Source organism: Olea europaea, chromosome 9 (assembly GCF_002742605.1).
Source record: "Olea europaea var. sylvestris chromosome 9, O_europaea_v1, whole genome shotgun sequence".
In the NCBI taxonomy this organism is placed as follows: Eukaryota; Viridiplantae; Streptophyta; class Magnoliopsida; order Lamiales; family Oleaceae; genus Olea; species Olea europaea.
This window is the reverse complement of record NC_036245.1, coordinates 12912862-12933442: the sequence shown is the minus strand read 5'-3', so window position 1 is coordinate 12933442 and position 20581 is coordinate 12912862. Positions and strand designations below refer to the sequence as shown.

At 33.2% G+C, this 20581-nt stretch overlaps 1 protein-coding gene and 2 pseudogenes across 1 annotated transcript; 1 reads left to right on the top strand and 2 right to left on the bottom strand.

Annotated features, from left to right (window-relative positions):
- Nucleotides 1-477: 477 nt before the first annotated feature.
- LOC111399714 lies at nucleotides 478-7157 on the top strand (annotated as a pseudogene).
- LOC111399713 lies at nucleotides 5601-10972 on the bottom strand (annotated as a pseudogene).
- Nucleotides 10973-12234: 1262 nt separating this feature from the next.
- On the bottom strand, nucleotides 12235-16805 carry LOC111399712. Its single transcript, XM_023027175.1, has 5 exons — nucleotides 16474-16805; nucleotides 15386-15651; nucleotides 15075-15286; nucleotides 14300-14567; nucleotides 12235-12713 (listed from the first exon to the last, which is right to left on the bottom strand). Exons 1-5 carry the CDS (start codon nucleotides 16565-16567, stop codon nucleotides 12420-12422), a joined length of 1134 nt encoding a protein of 377 aa, XP_022882943.1. The 5' UTR covers nucleotides 16568-16805; the 3' UTR covers nucleotides 12235-12419.
- Nucleotides 16806-20581: the final 3776 nt, after the last annotated feature.

Sequence of the window (20581 nt, the reverse complement as noted above, 5' to 3'; positions counted from 1 at the left end):
CTTTGATGTTGAAAACAATGATGGCAGTCAGTAATGACGGAATTAGATGAAAATACCTTGATTAAAATTAAAGTAAATTGTAATTACCCGATTGAATCAAATTGAAATGTAGTTATAATTTTATTGAAACAAATTAAAGTTTAGTTAACTAATTGATATTTTCAGTATAAGTATAATTACCACGAAGAGAACTTACTTCGTTTTCGCATATCTTCACACACTGTACATTTATTATACTTTTCATATATTTTTGTATAATTCATATTTATTACAGATGGAAATAATACAAAGGTCCTTTGGTTGCCTTCTTAACCAAATGTTAGGGATTCCTCTGCAAAAAATGGAAGGTTCAAGATTAAATTGTATATTTTGAAAAAGTTAAGGACCCAAAATGTAATTTCCCCTTTATATATTCATCGTGTGTCACAGTGACAATCTATTAAGAAACCACACCTTGTAAAATAAACACGTCGCGGAATTATCAATTGAGATTTGTTAAAATCGACGTTGAGAAACGAAATTAATGTAGTGGTGAATTTGCATAAGACAACCTCGAATGTTAAGAGTAATCAAACACAAACTGACGGGTTTTGGTGATAGATAATTTTGATAGTCACATTTTCTTGTAAAATCTCCTCGGTAGCAAGAACATGACAAAAATGTAGGTTCAAAACACGCCGACAATTTTGATTGATGAAGTACTGACTAACAAGAAATGATTAATTCTCATTTGCTGTCGTTGATCTGGCCTCTGGTCTCCATCTCGAGAAAGTTCCTTAAATTAGGGCTTTGTCCAGCCCAAAAAATTTCCTGAAATTGGGTAATTTTCTCTTCTTTTTAAGCGAGGGGATGCAATTAGCCATTTGATTGGTTGTATGGAGCTTTAATGCACAAATTTACACTTTTCTCATCACGTATACACCACTTTTTGCACGCACCTTCATACGCCTTCACTGCGTGTATACACAGAAGCTTGACCCTTCCAGCGAGTCAGATTCCATTCTTTGTACCCGTTTACTCGTTGGCATCGCTTTCGTTAATCCTTGTACTCTTTGTTTCTCTAAATATTGGATAAAATTTATGTATGATTTTATTTTCTTTACCGATCGTATTCTGGTTTGGATTGATTAGGTGAGATATCCTTTTTTATATTCATTTTCTAATTGTTATCGTCGTTGATATTCTTGTTTTTGTATGTGTAATGATATTATATACTGCAGTATTTATATTTATGCGTTTTTTTCTTTATTTTTTTTTTTAATTCAGGATTTTGGAGATCATTGGTGAAGTCATTTTTATAAACGGCTAATAAAAAAATGCGCTTTCCTACAAAATTTATTGATATTTTAAGAATATGAGTCTTGGTTACAGAGTTTTGGTTATTTTCTATTTGGGGTTTTGATCAATCGCCCAAGTTCGTATCGATTACTTGAGAATGAATCAGACGGTAGACTTGAAATCACCGGATAATCATTATTTGGATTTGGACTATTCTGCTTTAGAATTAAAAAATGTTCAGTGATTTGATTGAATTTGGAGAGCTATAGCATTTTCCAATTCTTTCTCTCTCAGCTGTTTTATGGAGTATCTTCCAGTGGAGGTCATTGGGAACATATTATCACGGCTTGAGGCGGAAATGGCAAGAAGCATGGAGGAATCACCTCCATACTCTCACATTTAATTCTAATGATTGGTCTCTGTTTCATTTCTCCACTAGCAGACTTGAGATACTCATTACTCAAACGATATTCCAAATCAATGGACTGCAGTGCCTTACAATAATTTTGGATGATGTGGATGAATTCTCTGCTGCCCCGGTTATTGCTCGGCTCATGTACATGAGGGAAACCTTGCGCCAGCTGCATTATAATGTAAGGACAAACCCTAACATCAACATTCTTGCAAAATGTGGTAGGCAGAAGCTTGAAGTGTTGACTTTGTCTCACAATACTATTACAGGGGTTGAACCTAGTTATCAGAAATTTCCCTTTTTGCGATCTCTTTCCCTGAGCTATGTTAGCATATCAGCTTCAGATCTGAGTCTTCTTCTGACGGCCTGTCCCAAAGTTGAAGTCTTGACCCTTGTCAGTCTAGACATTGTTATGTCAGATCCACAGGCAACAATGGATTTTAGCAGTAACTCGTTGAAGGATATTTATGTTGAAGCAATCAGCTTGGATAAGTTCATATTGGAGGCAGATAGCCTGGAGAAGTTGCACTTGAAAGATTGTACAGTTGAGGTTTTTGAGCTTGTTGGCAAGGGGATGTTAAGGTTCCTGAAGATAGATGATGTTAGTGTCATCCATCTTGATATTGGTGAGAGTTCTGAAAATCTCGAGGTTGTGGATGTGAGCAATTTCACGATCATGTGGGCAAAGTTTCATCATATGATCTCAAGATCATCAAAGTTGAAAAAGCTTAGGCTTTGGGGTGTTGTGTTTGATGATGAGGACGAGGTTGTTGATATAGAGACTATTTCTTCTTGTTTCCCTTTATTAGGTAATCTATCCCTGAGTTATGATCTACGAGAAGCTGCAGTCCAGTATGGATTGCATGGTTCATTTGTTTTGGAGAATGTCATTTGTTTTAGAAAGGTGTCCACGTCTCAAGAAGTTGGTCATCCATGGGGTTGTTTCAGAGACCAAAACCCATGAAGAATGTAATATGCTAGCCTATTTCACATCATGTATTGTAAGACTCATGAGGAAGTATCTACACGTAAAGGTTCAGTTTGAATATGAATAGATATTGTACAGCAGAAGCAACTACATGACCATCGGTGGAGGTTCTTTGCCTGTCTTTGGTGTTGTCCTTCCCTGATAAATTTTGGTCAGTTATACATCAATCATATTCTTTGTGTACGAATTCATCTTATGCTTGGATACTGTGTATATCTTATTCTTTTTCTTGATGGCTTTTATAGTTTGCATTATGTTCTTGTTTCTGTTGGGTAGGATTCTCAATCTACAATTTATCTTGTTTCTTATATTTTTCATGCTTCTCCTCCTATTTAGCTTTCTTTTACAACCACCACCTTTGAGGGCCCACTAGACTCAATTTAAGGAAGTTACCTTGAGCCAGCTTCCTTCGAAAGTTCTAACAGGAGCACTTCTAGAGAATTACCAGAACACGTCCAAAAGAGGAGCTTTTTAGTCTCCGGAGCAGCTTTTGGCTTTTGAAAGCCATTCCAAACGGGTCCTAAATATTAGATTCCTTCTGTTTAGTTATATATATTTCTCTGCAGACTGTAATCTAGCAACAAAATAGAGCTGGAGTCCTGGAATCGACTACTAAATGATTAGAATTCAAGAACTGCTGGTGTCATTCCTATTTCCTGTTTTAGATTCCTTGTTGGGACCAAGTTATTCAGAGGAGAGAATTTATAAATGTTTAACTAGTAATTGAATAACAATGAATAAAAGAGGATACTGTCTACACACTGGATTATAACTGTACCCCATGGACTTTAAGATGGGACAATTTATGGATGATTGGTGTCTTCAAATCTCCAAAATCAATTCAAGAAAAATAATTTTGTTAATGTGAAAATATTAATCCTTTTCTGAGACTCTCAAAGGGAGGCAGTGCTTGTTTTGTGCAAAGAGGGGAAAGATGCCTACACATGCACCATGTTAAAAGTGAATGGATACTGTTTTAAAATGAGCGAATGATTTTTCCATCTTTTCAGTAGAATACCTGAAACGTAGTGAAGATGAACTACAGGGCCTCTGAGTGAACATAGAAGAATATTAAGATGATATATGAGTTTATGAGGGTTTGTTATTCAATTACTTCATTTTTGGATGCAGTGACCGAGCCTTTTTTCTGACTTTGGGATGATATACATGATTATATGATTGATCGTTCTTTATGCGTTAGTTGCACCTTGGTGCGTATTTGATTTCATATGAGACATACAAACTTAAATATTTATATTCAATATTGCACTTCAGGTGAGGTTTTTCGCCGATTGCATTCTTAACTGAAGAAAACTAAATAGTGAAATGCAAAACTGATGGGAAAATGAGAGACAAATTGGAGGAAGTTATATGAGTAGAGAAAGGGCATATTACCATGTGTGATCTTTGAAAATGTAAAATAGAAATCAAAAATTATATATTCAGAATCAAATGATATGAACATCAAAAGGTTGAGACGTTTATATGACTCTCGTCATGATATTAAACTTGGCATTGCTCAAATAGAGGTACTAATTATTGCGCTTGAAGGCTTAATTAAATGTAAAGGTCCTCAACTAATGTAGGACTTCTAGATTTTTCCATCTATTGATTCAAATAATCTGTCTTGGCATAATGGCTATCATCTCGGGTCCACTTTCTTGACATGTGGATCGATCTATTGTCTCTAAAGGATTTTATTATATCAATCTCTAAAGCAATAGGGTTGTTTCGCTAGTCTGACCTTTAATTATAATTTGTTTCAGCATTTGTGATAATGAACCAAATAGATTTAGGAGGCTTATCAAGTTTCATACTTGCCAATTACCAATCAATATTTGTTAGTCCAAGATCTATATCCACTATGTTTGTAAAGGATTTTTCTGAGTCTACAATTCTACTTAGGTTATTGGCTCTGCTGACTTTTATTAGTTTTCTGTTGCCTGGCAGGAAATATAAACTTTTATCATATGAGTTGCTCCAACTCCTTGCAAGTCAAAGATACTGTATGCATGCTTAATGACCTGGATTTATTAACTCATATTTTTTCTCAGTTTTTACCTTAGTTTAGCATTCATCAAGTGTTTTAAAGTCTTGAAATATAAGTGGTTTTCTCTTCTTTATGTTGGATGAAGTTGTTATAATGAAGCACAATTTGAATATTCAAAGAGAGTCTTTTGTTTGAAGAAAAGAGGCCACCAATCTTTTCATGTTGAGAAGTAATTTAATTACATCACTATCAAGTATCAATTGATAACGGTTTCTCTACTCAGACCAGCAACCATATTGTTAATGGATGGATTATTATGTCACTGTTTTGTGGCAAATTAAGTGCAATGAAGCTCAAATATTTAATCTAGTGCCATTGAAGTATTGAAAAACATGTAACTGTTTACAATAGTTCGTGAAGAGATTGAATGGATTGTTCGAAAAATGTCAAAACCTTAAGTTGGTTGTAACATCAATGTTGTTTCCTTCAAATGAATTGTGTAACAAGTGATTAGAATTTCTTCATATTCTGTTACTGTTCTTTTTTTTCATTTTCCATTTCAACGTATAATTAAGGTCTGTTTCTTGTCAACTATAGCGAGCAGAAATTTGCATAAATTCAGTTGTCAACTCAGGTGAATGGCGTTATAACAGTTCTTTATACTTTGAGAATGTCCATCTATTTGCTTGGTGTTATACTTGATTTCATTTGTTCACTGTTTCTTCAGGAACAACGATCAATTCTTCAGTCTTTATCAAAATGGCGTTATATTATCCTCAAATATTGAACATATTTGGTATACCACGTTGGAACTTATTAATACAATATATTTAGCAATCAACGTTTTGAATGGTGCTTTTAGATGCAGCCTGGTTGAGGCACAAAAAAATTGCCTCAGGGAAATTATCGTACTTTGTTCACTTTTTTTTACAGTTACAGTTACAGTTCTTAAGTTTACTTAATCATGTTTTGTGTCTTACTATTCTCTTGCCTACTCAACTTTATTACTTGCAGACATTCTTTTTCTATTTTATTGAAAGTTCTACATCACAGGAAGTTTTAGCAAGAGTTCTTCGAATTTCAATAGTACCTCTTGACAGTATGGCGATTGATCCAATGGATTATATCAGCATTCAGGATATTGATCAGAAACCACCATATCAAGGGGACAGAAGAGGTGTAACAATATGGTGGAAATGAAAGGAGTTAGTGATTTCTGATGTTTTCTGATCATTGAAATACGCTCGAGACTTCTTGCCAAGGTTCTGTGCATGTTCAGGTGCATTCCAAAAGAATGATGAATTAATAACTTGGGATGAGGAATTTGCTGCACAACACATCAAATGGTCAAAGCAGAACCCCTCTTACTAATCCAAAGATATGTTTCAGATGAAAACGGAGAAGTGAGTAATAAGTAAATCAATCATTGAACTGACCTCTGTAGACTTGGATGGAAACGTTACAGATAAATTCAAAGAAGTTTTTGATGGACTTGTTCATACATTCATTTCTCGTGGTCAGATTAGTATCTTGTGCTGCATGTACTATCTTTATGTGTTCGTAACCTGAGCTTCGATGAAGTTGTACGTGTTCCATATTATTCTAATACTAAATCATTGAAAATATCAGGTTTGGATACCTTCTCAGTTCAAGTAAATACAAATTTGTGCATTTATTTGATCAACGCTTCTGCGCTGATGGGGCCGTATGGGATGTCAAGCTTTTACATGTAGAGATGGCGAGGATGTAATTGCTGGTTCTTGGATAAGAATAGGTGATTGTCTGTGGTGCTGAGAAAAACTTTGGTGGCACAGTCATATCGTCCTATGTGATGCCACCGCCAAACAGGGAGCCACTGGGCCACCCGATGAGGTGGTGGCTCCCCATTAGGTGGTCACAACACGTAGGATGGGGTGGTCAAAGTTTTTCCCGTGGTGATAAGCATCCTCTATGCATGAATGGAACTATTCTTTGGTTGCTTTCTTCGGTCTGGAACAACAAACCGATTCTCCCATTTGATTTGGAGACAGAAGAAGTGATTCTAAAAGGTACGGCTTAATGGTATATACCGGAAGCAGAGTGCCTTTATTTACCATAAATTTTAAATCAGAAATATCGATGGGTTTATGGACGCTGATGGACAAGATTTGGGTGATGGAATTTAGCATCGGTCCTTTTCCCTTGGTTCCAAGCTTTCTGTTTTCTTCAGATATTCACTAGGAGGAAATATTGATCCATACGGCACAGAAAGGACTCATTTGTTATGGCACCAGGAATGGGCCTTCAGGAGGAATTAAATGCACAGAAGCCGTGAGAGTTGCACAATACCATGTAAACCGTCAGAGCCTTTCTTTCTGCATATGACCAATTCCAGGTAACAATACTGGATCATTGTTGTAAATAATTTTACGGATTCCTCGGTAAGATTGTGTTGTATTGCAAGAAAACAAGTTGAAGTAGATGTTGATTGACGATAAATTTTAGTGACACCTATTGAGAAGTAATTGAGAAAATAACCGCTCAAGTCATCAGCACATATCTTGCAAAGGAAGCTCCCTTTCTAGAATATTAATGCCATTTGTTAGAACATTATAAGAAAGTAGACCAACAAATTAACATATAGCATAGTGGTTTGGACTGTAATGATAGTCCAGTGTATGTAGCTATAATCTATAGATTCGTGTGGCACGAGAGAAGGTAGATCTAATTTGACTCTGAACTAAGTGTTTATTTAGAAAAGCTTAAAAAGATGATGTCAAAATCGACAATGAAAATCCACGTTACATTGAACCCATTATTCCTCCACTCATTTTGTAGATCCCAACAGTCCTTTTTGTGGGTTCTCCATTTTATTAAAACCTGCTTTTTGAGTTTTCCAAATAAGTCACACACCTAATAGTTGCTCTGTTTCTCCATGGATGGCCTTCCTAGAGCACATTGAAAACAAGAGTGTTTACTGCTACTATAGACTCCCTTTAAAGCTCTCTTACCTGTATTGTTCCTCCAGAATTCAGCCAAATTTCAAGTCCTAGCAGAAACTAAAAATGAGCAATGCTTGCAACATACTGAATCACACAACATTACTGAAAACCAAATGTTATTCCAATTATTACTAGAAGACTTACTATATCACGACTCGATTATTGAAAACTACTCCATTTATCAAAAATAAGCAGTGATGAGTTTCTAGGTTGTTCCCTAAACTTCCTTTGCATCGAGTACTTAGTTTCTGATGCAGACTCGACAGATTTGCTTCAATAATGGCAACTCAGTGTTCTTCTAAATGCCCTTAATTTCTCGTTAGCTTTGTGGCCCTTGGTTTGGACCTGTGCTTTCATTCTTGCTTCATCAAAGAACTGTGTACAAAGTTGCAGAAGAACAAAAATGTTAAATCAGAAATGGGACTTCAGTAATCATTGTCAAAACTCAGAACTCGAGTTGACACATGTTGACAGCCTTTGCAAAATCCGTTTATCCTCACGGGAGAGAGAATGTGTTAAGCTATTCTAGGTTGAATCTTCTCGTCTAAAGGCTTAAACTAATAGAATAAGCCATTTGTACAATAGATTTGTACAACATGCTTGACATGGTGTAGGTGTCAAAAAAGTGTTGATGGGAAAGACAAACTGTCCAATGATAACCTGTCACGTAGCATGTTGTCAAACTTGTTGTAAAAATCATTGTACAACAAGCATGATTCTAAACTAATAGGGTGGAACGAATTTATTTTATCTCATAGCAGCAATTTAAGAATACACAAAAAAAGTACACTTCAGTAAGATCATTTACCTGCTGTTTTCTTTTCATCTCTAGCTCAGCCTGTTGAGAGTATAAACTTTAACAGTGATTAACCGGGGTCCAAAAGTAAGCATATTATGTCAAATGAAACTAATCCAAGATGGATTAAAATGAAAAGGCTTGTGGAATTGAGTTTAAATTAACTTTATAATATCTCCATAAGCCTACTCTGAAATATTTGATTACCAGACCCATCTTTAGGTGTGTGTTCTCTTCTTTCAACTGGTTCAATTCGGCTTCCAATTCAACAGTGTAGGCCTGCCAAAACAACATAAACATGAAATAGGAAATTGTCAAATGTCAACTACCAAGCGAATTATGGAAACCTTATCAACTGTGTCTAATACTTCCATATGCTGGTGAGTTAGAGAGAATAGCACGCTGAAGAAGATGAATACCTGCTTCCTTGCTCTAGATCGTGCAGCGGACTCACGATTTTTTATCATCCTTCGTTGTCGCCTCTCCACCACCTTCTCAACCGGACCATCTATGGTCATCTTCCGCCCTCCTCTCACACCAACCGTATCCAATCTGTACGGATTCCCACTATCTATCTGATTAGTAAATAATCCTTCAGATGAAAACCGGACTCACAGGTGAACCCATCCCAAGGCCCTGCTTTTGCCGGTATCCTACTCCACTGCCATTTCCCATGCTCCCGCTGTAGACTGCCGATGGTAGCTGTGCATAACCAGGACCTGTTTTCATCTCCCCGGGGAAGCCTGCCACCTCCCCGATGTTACTCTGTGGAAGCGCTTGATAAGTTGCAACATCAGCAACAGCACCACGACCAACATTCCTTGTAGGCCTAGCAGCAAAAGTTGATCCAACTTTATGATTGTTGCTATTCAGGTAAATTCCATATGGCTGCTGCTGAGGTGGTGCAGTAAGCTGATCCTGTTCCCGTACAACACCGGCTTTAACCAAGAAATCTTCTAATGTCATCTCTCCAAACGTGGGCTGTTGCTGAGTAGAATTGGGATTCTGAATATCTTGCTGCTCACTATTGTTCTGTTGTTGTGTGTTATAAATTTCAGACCACACTTCATCCACTGTTTTCCTGCACAAAGGCTCTGGAATAGTGAGAGAGCCTTGTCTCGATAAGCTGTGTTGCTTAGCTATGCCCTTATCTGTCGGATTATTATTACTTTCACGTAGGAAAGATTGTGCCGCATGGACACTGGTTCCAGTGTCCAAATGCTCATTTACTTGCACTTGATTTTCTTCGGCAGTCCATATGCTGTTGAGAAATTCATCCATATTCATGGATCCAAAGTTCTTGCCACTTTCACAAAGAGTGTGTTGAAACTCATCGAGGGTGAGCGAGTATATAGATGATTGTCTGCCTAGTGATGGAGAGGGCTGGTTCTTTGACTGCTGTTCACTTGATTGTAATTGCAATTCCACCTCTCCTGGGGACATGATGTCAGAATCTGCGGTGACCAATTTGAGTTTTCGGTATCAGAATTCTTCTATATATCTCTGTGCTTAAGATTTGGATGAAAATAAATTCAATTTTACATCGATTATATTCTGTTTCTCGTATTACGAGTCTTAGCTATGCCAATCTATGATTCATGCATATAAATGGAAGTAAGGAACAGAATCATACCATAAGCTGGAAAAATTATAAACACGAAACAACTCCGTTTACTAACAGAGTAAACCATTAGTCTGGCAATATCTAAGTTTTTTGCTGAAAAATTTCAGATTTTCATTTTGAAGGAATTCAGATAAAAATAAGAAGCTAGTAAACCAGTTGAAGTTCGTACTTCCTCCTAAGAAAAATAATATCTGTAAGAACCAAATAAAGTCAATCATAAGTCAGCGATATGTCCTATCTGATCAGTATCCAAATAAATTTAAATTCCAAGTGCAAAAACAATGACTAAATTCGGCTTGATTGGCAAAGAGGGAATGAAGAATGTCGAGAACGAAAGTTCTCCTGCGCAACTTCTTTAAACTATTTTATTTTATTTTATTTTTATGTAACATGTCATCCCATAGATCAACGATAATCTCCAAATCATCGGATGAACTTTGGCTTTTGATTCATACAAATCTGTCCAATTTTCAATTGTCTCAACCTCATAATATGCTAGAGTTGATCTAATTGTAATATATGGGAATGATCTCCTAAGCACCGGTGGTTAGGAGATAATTCTTGTTGTAATATTTATTCCAAAATTTATGATTTACCAAGAATTTATTCCATCGTGATATACATTATTCTTGGAGAAATACATAAATATAAATCAACCAAATTCGTCATTGATAATTTCAGACAATAAACTTGCCAAAAATTTCGAGAAATGCACTATACAAAATACAAGAACAAAAACTTGTGTAAGTACAATTTGGACCTTACTAGATGACAATATTAACGAAGAAAAATAGTGTTAAAAATTTAAAATCTTGTTTATTATACTGTATAGTACCTTGTACTAAAAATTATACGGATGGTCGGGATGGATTGCTATGAAATTGTGAAAAATACCTTCCTAGGGTTCACCAGAGCAGGTAACAAATCCTCAAAGCAAGCTGCGGACTAGACTCAGTACAGAAGAAAAGTAAAAGATAGATACAACTGATGAAGAACCCTAATACATTCACATGCAGATATACATGTATGTATAGGCTATAGCTATATCTTGATACAGAAAATTGAGAAGAAGAAGAAGAAGAAGAAGAAGATGATGGGTTTTATTGCTAAACTCTGAACACAAATCTTGCAAATGAACTTCGGGCGGACGATGATCTTGGCTGGGATGGGGGGTGCGTAGGGTTGGGGTTAATGGTGGGCCCAAGAGAGGTAAAAAAAAAAAAAAACCAAAATTTTAAGGAAAAAATTTAGGTACTTCCCATACTAACAAAAGAAAAGGAATTGAAGAATGATATTTGCATGGGATTGACACATCATGGACTCGTGTCTTCACCATGGCTTCTAATGCAGGCCTCGGCTCTTCTGAGGTTCACACCTGTCCTCTGCTGCATTTCCATGCAGATAAAACTCACGTGTGGGATCTATTCGAAAGGGCCGGGCCTCACATGGAAGACAGAGTTGTACCTTTATTTTTCATTTTTCTTATATAATTCGAACTGAGACTTGTACTCTCTTGGCTTTTCTTGGCCTTCTGGGTCGAATAACTTTTCTCTACTTTTTAATCATATATTTTTCAAAAAAGATACTAATTTCTGTTTGATTTAGTCCCTATTTGATTCAATTTTATCTCCAAATTCATTTTTAATAATATATTTTTCGAAACTTATAACGTTTATAAAATTTTCAATTGTAGTATCATCATTTTTTTTTTTTTATCTAAATTTACTATAAATTTAATTTTTATGTATGTGGGTTAGATTGGATTAGTTTTCAACGTTCGACATAATTTCCATGGTCCCATAATAAGTTTAACCAAACTGTTACTTATTATGCAAAAAATATGTTGAGGTCACAGTAATTGAGGATTTACAATTATTAAAAACATTTTAATGATATGTCGACTAAATTCCTATTCAGATTATTTTTAATCATTATTGGTAAGAGTGAATGAAATGAAAAGTTAATAAAAGTTATGAATCCTATAAAATGTGTAGTTAAATTGAATTTGAAAAGAAAATAAAGTTTCAAAAATGGAGATCAAAAAGAGGAGCTTAAACTTGTAAAAGGATTAGAGATGATCTTCTTATGAACTTGTGTTGAGTCGAGTCGAGCTTTGTAATTGTTAAGCATGTTACGCTTGATGGCCAATAGGCCTATCCTGAATAGGCTAGATAGAGACTGACCAGGGCAGTCACCTTCACTTCCATTACTGATCAATTCAAATGAAAATTGTAGCTCATATATAACATCATGTCTCAAACAAAAATTGTCACAACATACGAGATTTCAAATCCCGAGGTAATGATGCACTAGAACAAGTGTAGACCCAACATCTCTGCAGAAGACGCGTCTATGCAGCGCCTAAAAGTGTTTTGATGATCGAGTCTGCCATTCCATCAGCATATGGAAACATGTGTCCAGCGCCGGGTAGCTCATGATACTGAATCCATGGCAGCTTCTGGACAATGTAACGTTGTGGTTTAACAGGGACAAGTTTATCTTCATCACCCTGCCATAAGTGAATCGAACCTTCACTTTCTAAAAAGGGGTTCTCCAGATCCGTAGGATCAAATTCCCAGGTCCCAAATCCAATCATCAAATCTCGATGAAGGGATACAAAATCTCCTTGCTGTCTAATCTGTGCCTGGCCATGTCACAAAAGTAAAAATTCACAAGGAAAATGTTAGTTTTCGAAAAGAAAATGGCACGAGTTAAATTGAACAAGAAAGTTGCCAAGGAAAACGACTTGAATGCAAGTTAAATTGTCTTTTTTGGGTCTTACGGAGAAAATGGAATCGTAGAATCGAAATGTAGCTACATATTCAATGCACATGCAAAATTCTCAAGGAAAACATGTGATCGTCATTTGGTTAAAAAGACCTCGCCTTTTGACAAGAAGGTTTCTTGCATTTATTATGATTTCAATGCCATTTTTTATGCTGTGGGCTACACCTCTCGCTAATTCTATGTAAAGAGCAAAGGCTGTTAGTGAGGATAACAATGGCAGAGGATTGTTGCCACTGTAAAGAGCAAAGGCGGTAAGTGAGGAAAACAGTGGCAGAAAAGCACACCACTGTCATTTTTGGTTTTGTTTGGGGGTACTTTGGGTATCAGGGAATGGCTGGCCTAATCCCCTTTTTTTTGGTGGGTTAATAGGACGTAGAGGAGTGGGGAATCATGTGACTTTGACAATGGGAAGTCCTATGGGAAAGATGTTTGTGGGAATCTATTGTACAAAAAAAGAGACTGGGAACAAATTCAGCAATCCAAATTTACAATTCATTCTCAGCCCATTCCCTCGTACAAATGCCATTCTAGGTTTCTGCACCTGTCATTTTACCTACAATGCAGCACAGACTAGAAAAGAAGTAGCCAATAATTACTTCCACATCAGACTGCAAACTATTCTTTCAATGAAGAAGAACGAAGAGAAAAGTAAAACACAAGCAAGAATTATAATTTCTTCTGAGATAGAATTTGCTATATTCATGTATGATACAGGGGCCAAGGAGTCAAAATCCATTTCGAATATCTTATGATACTCGTTGCAAAATTTAGTGTCAAATTTATAGTAGAGACGTATCATGTCGTGTAGCTGATACAGTGATACTCTTGTGTATACTGTAATTCAAGTATTTTATCCTAGGATGCACATTTGATTATGCAATACAATCATATTCTTACAAAATAGCAAGTCCAAATAAATCCGCAGATTAACTCATCTGGAACAATGAAATTTCCAAAAAAGTGAACAATAATATTTTGAAAATTTGCAGACATAGGAAAGATGTATGATGATAACTATTCTGCTTTATGACATGCATTCAACTGTCAAATAAAAGTAATACTTGTGATTTATATGTAATGTGGATATATTTCTCTAGTTTGACAGATTACATGTTATTTTGAGTTTAATACCCATACTTCTAATTGCTTTTACAAAATATCTCACAATAACTAACAGCTAACGCTTTAATACACAGGTATGATAAACAGTTTCTAATAATTTCAATAATACATTTAGACATATTCATAGAATAAATGTAAAGACTTCAAAATCAACTTTATTTGAGCAGAAATACTTTCCGGTAGATAACCATTAAATATGATTTCTTTTGTTAATTACATTCAAATACATTTATTTAGATGTAAAAATGATTGGGGAATTAACATGCTGTTCATCATTATTTAGCCACACAGTATGCATGAAAGAATATACATCACAATTACCTGATACTCCCCCACCATAGATTGAATCCTAGGCATAAGTTCTCTGTCCTGGTGGGAGAAAACTGCTGGGTTGTGATCTACAAGACTAAGACGCGGAAATAATTTTTGAGTGTTCCACCAGTGGGTAAGCCATGGCATGTGGTGAGAAACACGGAGAGCCCATCGATCTTGTGGAAGCTGCTGATCATAGGCTTCTTTGGACAAGTTTGAAGGTAAACCAGGCCACCAATAATTGATGACTGGTGCCAACAGCGCTGCTCCTGCCAATCTGTTCAAAACACAGTCTTATATGAGATGGATAAAAATAAAGGCTCTCACTTGAAAAAAAGCGTGACCACGTTAAGTGACGTTGCATATAAAATAGTTTCACTATTTTCCTAACATGTTTGGCTTAGCTTAAAGAAATTACTTGTAATTAAGTTCTATATAAATAATTCTTTTTATTAGTTGAAGTTGGTAATCACTACTTATTTTCACAACAAGGTAAGAGTTGCTTACAAAATAAGTAACTTTTCTACAAAGTAAGAAAATAGTAACATATCCAAACATGTTCGGAAAGAAAAAGTAACTTACAAGAAAATTTCTTTAGCTCAATATGTTACCGAGAAGTTAAAAGTAACATGCCAAAACTTCATTTTAGTTGAAAGTAAGAAAAGTAACATATCCAAACATGTTCGCAAAGAAAAAGTAATGTTTATTTGTTTTTAATCTTAGCCAAATATGCTCTACACTTTTGTGAAACCCCAATATATATATAAAATGGAGAGTACTATACCTGTGAGGAATATACTTGAGGCAGGTCCATACCACCTGTCCTCCCATAGAAAATCCAACAATATAGAATTTGGATCCCAAGCCCAACTTATCTGCAAGCTCCTCAATGTCAAAAGCGGTACTCCTAACTGTTTGTTTCGGGTTAGGATCACTTTCTGCATAACCTGGTCTGTCAAATGAAACAACATAGATTCCTTGACTTTCAACAAGATCCTGCACGAATATCAACAAAAGTACAGTCCACATAATATTTTATATACTATACATAGATACTCAGAAATCTACCAAGCCATGCAAGAAAAACGTTGTTACCGGGGAGATATATGAGGTTATAGCAGAAACACTAAGTCTGCAATTATCAAAGCCATGGACAAAGATTATTTTATACTTCGCCTTATCCTTTGGGACACCATATTCTTTGTAAGCCAAGTGTCTCCCATCATTAAGTTGTATTCTGGATGCTGTAATGGGAGGTCCATCTGGCGAGCCACATTTTTTGGGAAGAGGAGGCCGAGTTGCCTGATAAGCCCATGCCAAAAACCCGATGAAAGAAACCAATAGAATTTTCTTGAACACCCCTGAAATGTTTTAGTTCCAACAGAAAATTGATAAAGAAGCTGGGTCCAAAATTATGTGTGAATTGGAAAGGTATTTTCATTGGGATGATTAGAGGATGATTCAATAATTAAGCACTATTAAACCATGCACTTTCGATAATTTTTTGCATCAAACTTTTTGATAGCCACACATCAAAAAGACAACTTTACCCAAGAAGCTAGATATTTCGATTTTCAGCAATATCGCTTATTTTACCAGGCACAGAGTATCTTAATGCACACTTGTACTTAATCACTCTAAACTTTAAACCCAAATTGAAAGCTACTCAAATTTTATTTGGGAAACAAAAACCTTTGCTTCAAAATAAAATGAAATACTGAACCGTGGACTTCACAAGTAAATAACAATCCTAGCACAATAAGATGGAAATTAATATAGCCGATAAATCTAGTCGAGCAGGATCTCATTCAGAAAATTCTCTGAAATCTGATCATGACGCGATTCGACAAAATATCTTGAAATTTTATGTAAAGATAGTGGTTTTTTATGTTTATGTGTAAGTCAAATGAATTTTGACTTAAATGTGCATCATCAGTTCAAAAAATATGAAGAAAAGCTAGTTTCAATCACTTCACATCCACTCATAAGTTTTCTTAATTACAGGTCATTAATTCAAAGCACCAATTTTACAAAACAAAATTCGCAAAAAAAACTTTTACCCACCCTCCTACTCCTCAGCATTCGATACCATAACAACTGACTGTGTATTCACCGAATCGAGAAAAGTCAGAGTACAGAAAGAAATTTTATAAAACGAAAAAGAAAAAATAAGCAAAGCCCACCTGAAAATCCTGCACCGGAAGCCTTTTGCTTTGGTTTTCTTGTGTGAGCCCTTGCTGAGGCCGCTGATATTTTTCTGGTCGTTCCAGCCGCCATTTCTTATTTTTTCTTTGTATCAAAAGCCAATTCTTGCCTTGATATAAAACATGCAACAAATATATGCCAAAAACTCAGAGATCTAATTCAATCACTCAGTAAACAGACGAACAGAGTGCTGATATAGATAGGGTTCTGAACCTCGTGATAGGGTGTGGAACACGGAGGTGCTTTTAAAATTGGAAAATTAGCTTCGTCAACCCATCCAATTTGGGAATTGCATAGAAATTAGCTAAATAAAGAGGCCATTTTTCTAAAATAAATTTTGACTAATTTATCCATCTAAAATATCCCTTCTTTTAAATATTGCATAATAAGTCATTATAATATAGGAATCTTTCATTTTAATCCTAAAAATTAAATATTACTTGAATTTTAATAGATTTATTATTTATAGTTTTTAAATTTATATGATTTATTTTATTTTTGTTCAAAGTAGCACCACTAATTGGTATCAGAGTCATAGAGATTATGGAAATTAAAATAAGAAAAATAAATAATTATTAACATTTAGACGAAGAAAAATGAAGTTATATATTCTTAAAACATATTCATAATAAATTAAAAATAATAGCATTAACAATAATTAAAGAACTACTCAAAGAAATAAAAGAACGAATATTAAAAAATTAATAATATGATCAATAAAGGATAAGTATATATACGAAAATGAAAAAATTGTTAAAGTATATGAAGATGAAGAAAATAATTTATATTATAAAGAGAAATATGAGTGCAAGTAATAGTAGAGATTTGAAATTGAATAAATTACTTATAAAAATGGAAAAAATACAAGATATAATGTTAATACTATAAGAAATAAGAGTATCAAATAAAAGACAATTAATAAAGTTAAAATGTGAAAGATTAAGACTTGAGAGTAAATATTTTAATATAGTAAAAAAAGAATTGGTAAATACAGATATAACTAATAGAAGATTTGGAATAATCATAATAAAAAAGAAGATAAAAAATGTAAATTAACTTATATGTTAGAAAGATGATTAGAAAATTTTAATATGTCAATAAGTGAATATATGGAAGAATTAAAGTCATTAATAAAAATGTTAATAAATGATGTACAAGATTTAAGTAATGAAGTAAAAGAAACAAGAAACATATAAACATATTAAAAATTGAATTTAGAGAAATAAAAGAAAATAATAAAAATAAAGATAAAAAAATAGATAAAAAAAATTAATAGGAAAAGAAATGACCTAAATAGGAAAGAAACATATTGAGAAAGAGAATATAGTAATAGAAACGAAAGTATGGATGATGAATTTAGAGAGAATATACTACCTAAAATATTAGAAGAAGAAGAAGAAGAATCTAAAGAAAAAATATTAGAAAAATTAAAAGTAGAAGAAAAATAAAATAAAGATGAGTGAGGAATTAGATTTACTAATAGAAAATTTTGATCAATGTAGTTTAAGTGAATATCAAGTTTTAATGAATATTGGAGGAGTACATAATCCAATAGAAACCTCTAAACAAAAATTGCAAAAATCAAATGAAAGTTATGTACCTATATATAATAAACCATTTAAACAATTTTATGATAAAGTAAGAAATAGACAACCATCTAAAGGAAATAAATATAGGGACGGGTTTGAATTAAATGATGATTATGATAAACATATTAACCATTCACGAACAAAATTAGATTTAAATTGCAAAATAGAAACTAAAAAAACTTTATTAACTTATGCAGATTCAATGATATTATTCTTTTTATATAATAAAGATGATACATGGGAAAGTATTGAAAGAAAAATATATTTCTTAATAGTATCATTTGAATGAGATGTTAGAAATTAGTGGGAATAAATAAGTAATGATACAAAAATATTAATAAAAAGAAATGTGCAAATAGAGATAATAAAATCAGATAGACAATATATAGAAAAGTTAGTAAAATATATTTCGGATGAATTTTTAGAAGAAATTTGGATAAGAAATGCTGAAAGAGAAGCAATAAGAGAAAAAGATAATGCTAGAATTAAATTAATAAATTTAATAATATGTGACATGTGTAAAATTAAAGAATATACTTGTTAATTTATAAATTATTATTATGTTCAGTTCTATAGTAATGAAAATCAAGAAATATACCCAATATATGTATTATAAAAAATTACCAGGTTCATAGGGAATATAATTTAAAACAGAATTTGAAAAATATGTTATAGATAATATTATAATACCTAGAACTTTATGTTAAAAAATAAAATTTTTATTTGAAAGACTTGCATATATATGTCAACAAAGATAATTGTTGAAAAAAATCAGAAAATTAACTAGAATATGTTGTGAAGATATGGAAAATCCTATACATTAGGGATGTAATCCTGAAAGAAGGATTAACAAAAGAAAAAATAAAAATAAAATTTTTTAAAATTTTAGAAATTACTAAAAAAAATATAAAATTTAGAAAAAGATATTATAAAAGAAAAAATATCCCATATCGTAAACAGAAAAATAAAAGTCAATGTAAATGTTGGAATTGTGGATAAATAAGTCATATAAGTCCTGATTGCGATAAAAAGAAAGTTAAAATATTACAAAAAGAATATTTGAAAATAAAAGATGAATTAAATGAAATATCAGATATTGAACGATATTATAATCAAGAAATGTATATAAGTGAAATAAATTAATCAAAATCTGAATAAAGAAATAGAGGAAATAGAAAATAATAATATAAATATACAAGAATATAAAGGAATAGAAGGTTATGCATTAAAAGTTACATTTGATAATAATAAATTTAAGAAAATGCAAAAATTATCTTTAGATTTAAAAATAAGAAAATGTGAAGTTTTAGATAGAATTTGGAAAAAAGAAAGGATAGCATTAAATGAATGTCATAAAATTGAGAAAATTAAAGATATAAAAACAACATATGAAAATTATAAATTGAATCTTTTAACAAAAAATAGAGTTGAAAAACTATTAACAAATGTTAGTAAAAAACAAAGTGAAAAAAATCAATATATTTATTTAGTAGGAATACAAATAATGTTTAAATCATTATTCAGAGAAGGGATAGACTCACCCTTAACTATAACTAGGATTGTCAATGGGCCGAGTCAAGCTGGCTCGGCCCATGAAAGCATGAGCTCGGCTCGTAAAAAATGGGCGAGCTCGCCTCGCAAGTAAACGTCGTTTTTTTTTTTGAACAAATAGGTAACTTGGAAAATAAAAAAATAAATTTTTAAATCGTGAATTATATATAAAAAAATTAGGTAAAAAATTTAAACCCTTCTCCTTTATCCAGATTTGGGATCGGCTATTTAAAAAATTGTGTTGTTTGTTTGTTTGTTTGTTCGTGTACAATTTTTTAAAGAAAATTTCAAACAGTATTAAAAATTATTTTTTCCAGCAACGCTGTGCGCCTACACGTCTCCTTGCATATAATCTTTGAAAAAAATCCCTTCTAAAAATTGAAAGCGTAATCGAATGCCCTTTCAATTGTCAGAAGTCTTTACTTCGAAAATTATATAGAAGTCGTGAAAGACTTTTGACAATTGAAATGACAATCATTCAATTACCCTCTCAATTTTCAGAAGGAATTTACTTTAAAAATTATATGCAAAGATACGCACAACGTAGTTCGAGAAAAAAATTTAAAATGTAGATATAATAGTAGTAATAATACCATGTACTAACAAAAATTTAACTAAATTGGTGGAAAGAATTTTTTTTTATTTTATTTTTTTTATCTAAAAGAGATAGAAAAAAATAAAAAAGAAATTTTCATTTTTTTTTATTTTTCTTTTTAAAATAAATAAAATATAAACGCTCCTCCTTTATCTGGGCTTGGGATCGGCTACTTTAATTTTCAGTAGGTGGAGTTAAAAATTGTACATGAACAATTTTTTGTAGTGTGTACAATTTTTTAAAGAAAATTAAAAGTAACAATAAGAAAAGAAAAGTTCCATCAATATGATTAAATCAAATATCACTTACTTGACGACGTGCAATTTCGACATATTTATTTTGTAGTCGAAA